This window comes from Bubalus kerabau, chromosome 13 (assembly GCF_029407905.1).
Source record: "Bubalus kerabau isolate K-KA32 ecotype Philippines breed swamp buffalo chromosome 13, PCC_UOA_SB_1v2, whole genome shotgun sequence".
NCBI lineage: Eukaryota > Metazoa > Chordata > Mammalia > Artiodactyla > Bovidae > Bubalus > Bubalus kerabau.
Window position 1 is genome coordinate 20,368,550 of NC_073636.1, and position 12,611 is coordinate 20,381,160.

At 37.6% G+C, this 12,611-nt stretch overlaps 1 protein-coding gene across 1 annotated transcript in view; it reads right to left on the reverse strand.

Annotated features, from left to right (window-relative positions):
- The window catches only part of CCDC7 (coiled-coil domain containing 7), a 262,345-nt gene that overhangs the window by 21,221 nt on the left and 228,513 nt on the right, over positions 1-12,611 (reverse strand). Inside the window, exons 41-42 of the mRNA XM_055543752.1 lie at positions 8,274-8,357; positions 2,551-2,634 (exon numbers count right to left, since the gene is read on the reverse strand). Coding sequence (XP_055399727.1) covers positions 2,551-2,634; positions 8,274-8,357 — 168 coding nt within the window. The remainder of the gene's footprint in view (positions 1-2,550; positions 2,635-8,273; positions 8,358-12,611) is intronic.

A 12,611-nucleotide genomic window follows, 5' to 3' on the forward strand; every position in this document is an offset into this window, starting at 1 on the left:
GTGGACACTGTCATATCCAGAATTTATAAACCAGAAGTCCTGCTTTGGAGAAATGACTGAGCCCATGAATATTTCAAGCATGTGCTATCTCTGAGGCAGCACAAATCTATCACCACTGCAATCCAAACAGAGGTGAAGACCATGGGGCATCATTACTAAAACCAAAGACAAATTAGATTGAGCATTTGTGAAAGTCATGTGTGCTTTGGCAACACATAACACATAAAAAGATTAGCAGACTCTAGCTGCTGATGTTTCTCCAACAGAAAAAAAATTAGAAGAACTGATTCATTTGATTTGAAAAAGCAAAGGCTTCTTAGGTAAGCAGGGAGGCAATGGGAATAACCTTTGAGGACAGATTGGGTTAAACACTGGAAGTATAAATGATATGTGGTAAAGAAGCCTAATTTATTCAGAGCCACAATGTTCCTTCTTCACAACATATTCCCAACATCTTCCCATTGCTTTTAAGTATTTAAAGGAAAATCCTATCCTGCTTGGAGTTTACTAAACTATTTTTTTAAAGTTTAACATACAATATGCCCATTTTAAATGTGTAATCAATGGTTATTAATATATTTATAGAATGTGTAACAATCGCCATAGTCAATTTTAGAATCAACTTCAGAGTCATACTAATTAAATTGTAGGAAAATGCAGAAGCATGACTGATATATAGTTTTATTCCCTTATCCCTATTTTTGTGCTACTGAATTACATGTTACATGTATAAAATTAAAGATATTGTTAAAATTGTTCTTACAATTATTTCTTTATGAACCTATATAGTTTTTAAAGAATCTGAGAGACAAAATTAGAACAAGTTTAGTATGTATATGTAGTGTTTGTTCTATTAGCTACCATCTAGTGTTATTCACAGAATTTTCAGCTATCTTTTCAAATATTTTTACTGCACTCTCTCTCTTCTAGTATTTCCCATTACCTTAAATTCACTGTTTCTTTCTCCAGACTCTTCCCTTAGGCAGTATTCAATCTCTTCCCTTAGGCAGTATTTTCATTTCATTTATTGTATATTTCTACCACATTTGGTTCTTCTACATTTTTATTTTTAGATGATAATATCTAGTTGATGAAATATTTTCATCATATCTTTGTTTTCTTAAAACAAAATTTCCTTTTTCTATTTATAATAACTATTAGGTCATCACTGTCTGCTAAATCCAACATCCAAGACTCTCACAAGCATATTTTGTTTCCTGCTTTTTCCTGTGCATGGGTCACAATTTATTATTTCCTTGCATGTCTTAATTTTTTTTTTTTTTTGCTAATAACTGGACATTTTCGGGGCTTCCAGGGTGCCACTAGTGGTAAAGAACCTGCCTGCCAATGCAGGAAACATGAGAGATGTGGGTTCGATCCCTGGGTCGGGAAGATCCCCTGGAGAAAGGCATGGCAACCCACTCTAGTATTCTTGCCTGGAGAATTCCATGGACAGAGGAACCTGGCGGGCTACAGTCCATGCAGTCGCAAAGAGCTGGACATGACTGAAGCGACTTAGCATGGACATTTTAGATAATATATCATAGTATTTCTGGATTCTAATTTGTTTCCCTTTTTAAGGCTTGTTGTTTAGTGTGTTCGCTTGCTTGTTTGCTTGTTTATTTACAGTGATTTCTCAGAAGTGTCTTACTAATGTCTCTTTTTTCCTGAGGTGTGAAGCCTCACCTATTGGTCCTCAGAGGGCACATCCTCAGGCATGCACACAGTAGCCTGTTGGTGTTTGTAGTTACAGGGTTCTGTTCGAATGTCTGTTTTCCTTTTATCTCTATTTAGATGTCTTCTTTCAATATCACAGAAAACACCATAAAGAAATGTGTGTAATGCTGTTGCTGCTGCTGCTACTGCTGCTAAGTCGCTTCAGTTGTGTCCCACTCTGTGCGACCCCATAGATGGCAGCCCACCAGGCTCTCCCGTCTCTGGGATACTCCAGGCAAGAATACTGGAGTGGGTTGCCACTTCCTTCTCCAATGCATGAAAGTGAAAAGTGAAAGTGAAGTCGCTCAGTCGTATCCGACTCTTAGCGATCCCATGGACTGCAGCCTACCAGGCTCCTCTGTCCATGGGATTTGCCAGGCAAGAGTACTGGAGTGGGGTGCCATCCCTTCTCCCATAATGCTGTTACTACAGGTCTAATAAAGAGGGAATCGATAACCACTGAGATGTTATATTCTTATCACATTCCTTAGCTAGCCTTTCTGCACTTGCAAATTCAAGAGAAATGTCTACCTAAGCTGAAAACAGAAAGTGAATAGAATATAATTGGTCATATTTTTCACCAAGCATATGCTAAGTTTATTAAAGGACTGGTTTTTATGGATTACATCCTAAGTGAATGAGTTCTACCATTAATAATACGTAGATAGTTTTACATTGATATTTAATATCGAATTTAAGGAAAAAATTCTTGAAAATTTAAGCCCATGTAATATTAAAACATAGATACTGATGCTATTCATGACTCTTGTTTAAATATCTCTAGAGAAGATAAGTAAACCTGAAATCTTAGATTTGTAAAATTCCTATTCTTACCAGGGAGATTCCTTGATTGTGTCTTGAATTGTCCCTTTATTACACCTCTTCCAGTTTTACCTGTCAAGCCTTGTACATTAGTCCCTGTAGAAAAGAACAAATTTCAAAACAGTTTACAAGGTAACTATTTACATAGAAATATGTGTGTGCGTTTGCATGTGTGTGTTTGTGCACGTGTGTGTGTATGATTAACCTAATTAGTATTTGCTGTTATGAAAGATGAGTTATATTGAAATGTCTGGTTTGGAGAATCACAAAACCTTAAATTAGAACAGATGAAGCAATTATTAGTATGTAAGTTACATTATATTGAAGTTTAGATATATTTAGGATATGACCAAAATCAAACATTCAGGGAATGACAAATGGATGTACCACTTTGTGCCTAACCAGTGCCTTTTCTATAATCCTTTTACCAGTATCTTTTCTTTAACCATGTTTAATTCCTTAACCAGTGATTTTTCTATACAATGCTCTCTTTTACACAAGCTGAAATAATTCCAGAGAATTTATGATAGTAATATAATTTCCAAGTTCATATCAAAAGTACAGTTACTCTGTAAGGATGTTCCCAATGAGGCACAACTTCACATTTTTTTCCCCATCAAGACAAGATATAAACAAGAGTCTTCTTAGTCACAGAAACTTACCATGAGTCAGAAATTCTTTGACTTATCTAGGAAAATTTTAATTCCCTATTAGGCGGCTGCTGCTGCTGCTGCTGCTGCTAAGTCGCTTCAGTCATGTCCAACTGTGCGACCCCATAGATGGCAGCCCAACAGGCTTCCACGTCCCTGGGATTCTCCAGGCAACAACACTGGAGTGGGTTGCCATTTCCTTCTCCAATGCGTGAAAGTGAAAAGTGAAAGTGAAGCCGCTCAGTCATGTCCGACTCCTGGTGACCCCATGGACTGCAGCCTACCAGGCTCCTCCATCCATGGGATTTTCCAGGCAAGAGTACTGGAGTGGGGTGCCATTGCCTTCTCCCTCTCTTAGGCTACATAACTGTAAATCATGTGGGTATCACTGACTTAAAGAAAAAGTGCCTCTGGGATTCCTTGGGCATATACATTTCATGTCTTGCCAGGAGGAAATGGCAATATTTGTACCAGAACCAGGACTCTGACAGGATCCATTTCCATTTGAATTTTTATGTGGTCTAAAGTTTTTGCTATAATTGACAGCAATTAACTAAGATTGGATGACATAAAAAATACATGAAAGTTAGTTTAAAGATATTCACACTGAGAAAGGGATAATAAGGATTGGGAACCTAAAGGGCATGCATGCAGTTGCATTTTGATGCTAGTGGTTTTAACAGGGCTCTATTTGAATGCCTGTTTCCCTGGATCAAAAGGTTAGTGCATGAAAGTTGGTTCCAGTTGAGCATGTAAATGTAGTTGGAAACCTGTCATGATCCTGACACTGTCCAGTAGAAGACCACTTTGAAAAAAGGGCTGAGCCCATGCATAAATGCAAAAGGTGGCACTATGATTTTGGCAGCCCAAGTGTACTACAGAGAAGATACCTCCTGGAACATCAATAACCAAATGAACAAAAATGAATCAGATTGGCCATGTAAGTCTTCAATAAATAACACTTAGTGGGAGTAATAAAATTTATAGCCACACAAAATTAGGGATTATTGTATATATTTTAGCCACTTTCATCTTCCTCCAATTAATTAATAAGGAGAATGGAATCATTTGACTCAAGAAAGCAGAGGATCCTCAGATAAGCTGGGAGCCAATGAGAACAGCATTTAATCTCATTGTTGTTCAGTCATTAAGTCATGTCTGACTCTTTGTGACCCCATGGACTGCACCATGTCAGGCCTCCCTATCCCTCACTGTCTCCCAGAGTTTGCCCAAGTTCATGTCCATTGAATCGGTGATGCTATCCAACCATCTCATCCTCTGCTGCCCTCTTATTTTGCCTTCACTCTTTCCCAGCATCAGGATCTTTTTCAATGAGTTGGCTCTTCACATCAGGTGGCCAGAGAATTGGAACTTCTGCATCAGTCCTTCCAGTGAGTATTCAGGGTTGATTTCCTTCAGGATTTGATATGGTATATTAACACATATATATGGAATCTAGAAAAATGGTACTGATGAACCTATTTCCAGGGCAGGCATAGAGATGCAGACATAGAGAACAGACTTGTGGACATAGTGGGGGAAGGAGAGGGTGGGGAAAATTGACAGAGCAGCACTGAAATATACAACACTACTTTGTGCAAAATAGATAGCTAGGGGATAACTGCTATCTAAAAAGGGACTCAGATTGGTACTCTATGACAACCTAGAGGGGTGGGATGGGGATGAAGGGGAGGGAGGCTCAACATGGAGGGAATATATGTATACTTATGGCTGATTCACAGTGCTATACAGGAGAAACCAACAAAACATTGCAAAGCAATTATCCTCCAATTTAAAAAAAGAATAGCATTTGAGGGAAAATTGAGTTTAAGCGCTAGAAATTAAAAGGTTTGCACTAGAAAAGTCTTTGAAATATCCCAAAGAAAAAGAAATTTAACAAGGCAAAATGGTTGCCTGAGGAGGTTGTCTTACAAATAGCTGAGAAAAGAAGAGAAGCAAAAGCAAAGGAGAAAGGGAGAGATATACCCAACTGAATGCAGAGTTCCAAAGACAGCAAGGAGAGATAAGAAAGTCTTAAGTGAACAATGCCAAGAAACAGAGGAAAACAACAGAATGGGAAAGACTAGAGATCTCTTCAAGAAAATTAGAGATGCCCAGGGAACATTTCATTCAAAGATGGGCACAATAAAGGACAGAAATGGTAAGGACCTAAGAAATAGAAGAGATTAAGAAGATGGTAACAATAACCCTGTGTACGAGACAGCAAAAGAGACACTGATGTATAGAACAGTCTTATGGACTCTGTGGGAGAGGGAGAGGGTGGGAAGATTTGGGAGAATGGCATTGAAACATGTAAAATATCATGTATGAAACGAGTTGCCAGTCCAGGTTCGATGCACGATACTGGATGCTTGGGGCTGGTGCACTGGGATGACCCAGAGGGATGGAATGGGGAGGGAGGAGGGAGGAGGGTTCAGGATGGGGAACACATGTATACCTGTGGCGGATTCATTTTGATATTTGGCAAAACTAATACAATTATGTAAAGTTTAAAAATAAAATAAAATTAAAAAAAAAAAAGAAGAGGTGGCAAGAATACACAGATACTCTACAAAAAAAGGTCTGAATGACCCAGATAACCATGATGGTGTGGTCACTCAGCTAGAGCCAGACAACCCAAAGTGTGAAGTCAAGTGGGCCTTACTTCACTACAAAGAAAGCTACATGAAGTGATGGCATTTCAAATAAATTACTATATGAAAGCTATATGAAGTGATGGCATTTTGGCTGAGCTATTAAAAATCTTAAAATGATGTCATTAAAGTGCTGCACTCAATATGCCAGCAAGTTTGGAAAACTCAGCAGTGGCCACAAGACTTGAAAAGGTCAGTTTTCATTCCAATTCCAAGGAAAGGCAATGCCAAAGAATGTTCAAACTACCTTACAACTGCACTCGTTTTACATGCTGGAGAGATAATGCTCAAAATCCTTCAAGTTAGGCTTCAACAGTATGTGAACCAAGAACTTTCAGATGTACAAGCTGGATTTTAAAAAGGCAGAGGAATCAGAGATCAAATTGCCATCCTAGATCATAGAAAAGGCAAGACAATTCCAGAAAACCATTTATTTCTGTTTCCTTGACTATGCTAAAGCCTTTGACTATATGGATCAGAACAAATTGTGGAAAATTCTTAAAGAGGTGGGAGTACCAGACCATCTTACCTGCCTCCTGAGAAACCTGTATGCAGGTCAAGAAGCAACAGTTAGAACTGGACATGAAACAACAGACTGGTTCAAAGTTGGGAAAGGGGTGTGTAAAGGCTGTATGTTGTCACCCCATTTATTTAACTTATACGCAGAGTACATCATTCAAAATGTCAGGCTGGAAGAATCACCAGCTGGAATCAAGACTGCTGGGAGAAATATCAACAACCTCAGATATGCACATAACACCACCCTTATGGCAGAAAGTGAAGAAGAACTAAAGAGCCTCTTGATGAAAGTGAAAGAGGAGGGTGAAAAAGCTGGCTTAAAACTCAACATTCAAAAACTAAGATCATGACATCTGGTCCTATCATTTCATGGCAAATAGATGGGGAAAAGATGGAAACAATGACAGATTTTATTTTCTTGGGCTTCAAAATCACTGCAGATAGTGAATGCAGCCATGAAATTAAAAGACACTTGCTCCTTGCAAGAAAAGCTATGACAAACTTTGACAGTGTATTAAAAAGCAGAAGTATCATTTTGCTGTCAAAGGTCTGTAGAGTCAAAGCTGTGGTTTTTCCAGTAGTCATGTATGGATGTGAGAGTTGGACCATAAAGAAGGCTGAGCACTGAAGAATTGATGCTTTCAAACTGTGGTGCTAGAGAAGACTCTTGAGAGTCCCTTGGACAGCAAGGAGATCAAACCAGTCAATCCTAAAGGAAATCTGTCCTGAATATTCATTGGAAGGACTGATGCTGAACTGAAGCTCCAATACTTTGGCCACTTGATGCTAAGAGCAGACTCACTGGAAAAGACCCTGATGCTGGGAAAGACTGAAGGCAGGAGGAGAAGGGGGCAACGGAAGATGAGATGGTTTGATTCCATCACTGACTCAGTGTGCAAACTCAGTGAGTTTGAGTAAACTCCAGGAGATGGTGAAGTTCAGGGAAGCCTGGCATGCTACAGCTCATGTGGTTGCAAAGACTTGGACATGACTTAGTGACTGAACAACAACAGCATATATAACTTTTCCATATTTTTTATACTGTTCTATACAACTGTCTTTTAAGTCAATTAATAGAAGAACAGGAAATACTCTTTCATATTGTCTTTTGAAGCACGGAATTCTTTTTTTAAACTTTAACCCAGTTCCTTCTGTTTTTTTGACATGAACTTATTCATGTGGTACCCATAAAGTACATTGGAAACATGTATTTTGTTTCACAAAGAAGGAGAAAAAAATGAAAAAATATGGTTGCTTATGGAAAGCTGCACAGGAGGAGAAAGACAATGGAACAAAAGAGGATGCCACCCAAGAGTCTTGCTCTTCAGACTGCAGTATTTACATAGTAATGTAAATACAGTTTATACCTTGGCCATCAGGGCCACTCTAATTACTTGAGTGTTTAGAACTTCAGAGCACTATTTTTGTTTCAAGTTTGTTTTCTGTTTCCCAAGTGAGACAAGTTACTGTTTCTTTTTTTTGTTGTTATTTTTAAAAACTTTATTTCAGTAAAATATATGCTTTCACTATTAAGATTTACACATAGTTAATGTTCTATTGACAGTATTGTTTCTTATTATTAAAGTAACATATGGTTAACTTTTAAAAATTCCACCTATGAGTGAAATCATATGGTATTTGTCTTTCTCTGTTTGGCTTACTTCACTGTATCACTGAATTTTTTATGGATCACTTTTGAATCAAATAATTTCTAAAATTAACAATATGCAGCTAATTCCCCACTGACAGTAATTGCTAGAATTCTAGTAATTATAGGAGGGAATTGATGACACTTTTTAATCCTGTAATAATAGTATACAGGTGCTGTAGTCACTAAAGATGCAAAGTTAAATAAACTGCAGAGAAACTATTAATAAAACAACAGGAAACAGACTCAAAATATTGTTCTTACCAAGATGGTTCTTGGGTTGTGTCTTGAATTCACTCTTCAAGAAACGTCTCCCAATAATATCTGGGAATAGCTCTGCATCAGATGCTACAGAAATAAACAGTTTCAAGATACATTTGTAAGCTAAACATTAACATGTGTATGTTTGTGTGTTTGTGTGTGTGGAATATGTGTGTATTCTTATTAGATATTTTTATTATAGGAGAAGAATTATAATGAAATGCCTGGACTGCACACGTAATACCTTTAGAATTGGAAGTCTTATAAACCTCATTATATTGAGGCTCAGAAATGTTTAGTGATTTCACCAAGGCCATATATCTAGTAACAACAAGCAAAATTGATCCATAGACTGATGCCTCATAGTTCCTCAACTGGGAACTTTTCCATAAAATATCAAGTCTTTCATAAATTTAAGTCACCCTAGATACTTCATTTTTCACTTTTACTTAATAAATATAATCTTCTTGTGTATATTAGAAAACATTCATATGGCAGAGATGTACCTGGTGAGATGGGATATAACACTTTTTCATTTTTACATTTGGCAGTACATTCAACTTCTTTCCTCTTAGTTTCTGACTTTCAAATTTCATTTAGAGCATTTAGTTATAAATTTACCATTAATAAATAAGAATGAAATAACTAACAATTTTGTTACTAAATAGCAGGACATTTTTAAATGAATGGATATAAAAGAAAGCACTTTTTGCTGTGTCTAAGTTAATTATTCAAAACTGACAAGGATCTCTATTAATAAGCAACACTGAAGCAAAAATTAATTGAAAGAACATAACCCAAAATACTCTGAAGTAAAACACAAAACAAATTTAACTGCTTGGTTCAAACAATTTCACTTTTACACCACCAGCTTTTCCCCACTTAAAAGTTGTTGGAGTAAATAAGTTTGATTTGATTCATTTTTAACATTACTTTTTTTGGAAATAAAAGTGAGAATGTAATAAAATAAAGGAATCAAAAGCAAATAAATTTCATTTCTTTGTTTTCTTTTATAGTGAAATTCCCTAGAAGGTTTGTCTCTGCTTGCTTTTAATATTTTTATTCCCTGCTGCTGCTGCTAAGTTGCTTCAGTCATGTCCGACTCTGTGCGACCCCATAGACGGCAGCCCACCAGGCTCCCCTGTCCCTGGGATTCTCCAGGCAAGAACACTGGAGTGGGTTGCCATTTCCTTCTCCAATGCATGAAAGTGAAAAGTGAAAGTGAAGTCGCTCAGTCGTGTCCAACTCTTAGCGACATCATGGACTGCAGCCCACCAGGCTCCTCTGTCAATGGGACTTGCCAGGCAAGAGTACTGGAGTGGGGTGCCATTGCCTTCTCCGTTGCAAGTCTAGTTTTCAGCATCAGTTCTGCAGAAAGTTCGTGACCATAGGATTTCCTGAACCAAAGAGAAATGTATCTAACTCTATTACTCCAAGACTAAAGCAGTGTCGGTGAATTGTAAACTCTGCTAGAGAACTCCACTTAGTAGAGATACGAATTTACATGCCAACTTAATTATGTAGAGGAAATTGGTAACCAATGAAATAACTGTTATATTCCTTATCTCATCAACTGGCTTTTTTTGCTTTTTCCATGTTAAGCTAGCAATGAAAATGAATAGAAGGGCAGTTGGAAACACTGAAACCAAGCATATTCTAAAGTCACTAGAGCATAGGATTATACAGGTTACTTTGGTGGTGGTTTAGTCACTAAGTCATGTCCAACTCTTGTGACCCCATGGACAGTAGCCTGCCAGGCTCTTCTGTCCATGGGATTCTCCAGGTAAGCATACTGGAGTGGGGTGCTATTTCCTTCTCCAGGGGATCTTCCCAACCCAGGAATCAAACCCAGGTCTCCTGCACTGCAGGCAGATTCTTTGCCAACTGAGCTATGAGGGAAGCCTATGTATTACTTTACAAATACTTAAAAACTAGTAACATTCAGCTAATTTTCCACTGATAGTAAATACTAGAGTTTAATTATTAGAGGGAATTCATAAGCATTTTTCCCTGTTAATAACAAAATATAGTTACTGTTGTCATTAATGGTTCATAGTTAATTAAATCCCAGAAAAGACATAAACCATAAGTATTACTTGAAAAACTGTTGTTCTTATCAATGTGATTCTTTGTGTCTTTGACCAATTACGTTTTCTCTTCTAACTGTATCTGTCATGCATTCTATATCAGTCTCTATAGATATAAAACAAATTTCAAAACACTTTCTAAGGTAACCACTAACACACATGTATGTCTATCATTGTATCTATGTGTAGTACTAAGTTAATTAGTATTTGTTATCACAGAAGAGAAATTATATGCCTGCATTGCATGGTCATAAAACATTAGAATTTGAAGGGCTCTTAGCAATCATATAAGCCTCATGAAACTTAGAGATGTTTTGAGATTTGACTGAGAACACATACCAAGAAAATACAAAATTGACCACAAGCTGAGGCCCCATAATTCCTTAACCAGTGCTTTTTCTACATGATGCCATGTCTCACACAAACCTTAATCATCTTGGGGAGTTCATGTTAATGATATAACTGCCAAGTTTACACTAAGAGGACACTCATCCTTTAAGAATATACCTATGAGTGGAACATGGCATTTTTCCCCTGCTCACTGGTCAAGTTACAAACCATGGTCACACAAAGTTACTACCAGGCAGAAATTCTTTGACTCTCTTAAGAGTGCTTTATGCCCTTTTTAAGGTTATGTAAGTCCAGAAGACATTAATGATGCAGAAGAATAACAAGATACTCTGTGGTCTAAGAAAAACTGCCTATCAGGTCGTCTTACAATGTATACCTTTCCGCTGGGGAGGGGGAAGTGGGTAAATCAGCAGCAGTACCAGCACCAGGACTGCATCCCACTCCCTTTGAGTTTTTGTGTGATTTGAAGATTTGGCAGGATTTAGTAACTACAAACTAGGTCAAAGGAGAGGAAACTGCATGAAAGTTATTAAACAAAAATTCATATTGAAAAAGTGGTAAGTACAGGACTGGTGGCTTGGGTCAAATAATGTGTCCAATGTTTTGTGAATGGAAGGTGGTTCCAAAGAACACATACCAAAAGTTGGAAACCTATCCTGAACCTGAAACCATAAGGGGGATCTTACTATTAATACTTTGTTGTAATGGCTGAGAGCAGGAGAAAGTGTTAAAGGTCCTACAGAGGAGATATAACTGAGGCTCTCTGGTTTTTCTCCACCTGGTATAGGTTAAGAATGACAAGTACAGTTGATGCCTATGTAAGCAAGGAAGCATTAAGAAGAGCATCTAATAGCAGAATTAAGGATGAGGGAAAAAACGGTATGTGCTAGAGGAATCTGTAACCTAGTAAGAATCACAATTTTCCTCCTTCACAATACTTTCTCACTGCTTAATTTATTTTTTACACCTACTTTTCCTGAAGTTCCTAGTACCTGATTCACACTTTGTTTCTTTGCCTGTCTCAAATTTTGGGGGATAAATACTGGGCATTCTAGATAATATAAGAAATCTAGATACTGAGTTCCCCTCCTCTTTGGAGGCTTGTTGTTGCTGTTTTCCTCATTATTTGTTTAGTGACTTGGCTGGAATATGTAAAAGTGTCAAAGTGTTAGTCACTCAGGCATGTCTGACTCTTTGTCACCCCAAGGACTTTAGCCCACCAGGCTCCTGTGTCCATAGGATTTCCTAGACAAGAATACTTGTGGGTAGCCATTCCCTTCTCCAGGGGATCTTTCCAACCCAGGGATCAAACCTGGGTTTTCTGCATTGCAGGCAGATTCTTTACCATCTGAGCTACCAGGGAAGCATATATTCTGTTGTTGAGAAGTCTCCTTCTCTACAGCATGAAGCTTCTAATGTTGTTCCTCCAGGAGCACAGACTTGGGCAAAGAGTTACCTTTGATGACAGCTGCTTTTCCTTGTGAGTATCTCTTTCCTTTACTTTTCTGTCAAGCTCTCTGCCTCCTTTAATACCACACCAAAGATCAAAGAGCAGTGTGACAAATACCATTACACCAAGACAAGGGGTGGCAGTGTAAACTATGAGCTACACAACAAGACTAAAGATCTCTATTTCACCAGAGTTACTGAAACTGTGCCAGTATTTTAATTAATTAGAGGGAATTAGTAAGCAATGAAATCTCCATTTTAATTCCATTGATAAAACTAGCTTTTCTGCTTATGCAAATACAAAGCAGCTATCTTTCTAGCGTGAAAAAGAAAGTGAATAGTAATAACATTTCAAATGCTTCTGTCAAGCATATTCCAAACTTACCATAGCATTGAATTTCTAAGGATAAGTTTTAAGTGAACGAGTTCTAAAACTTATACTATGTAGCTAATT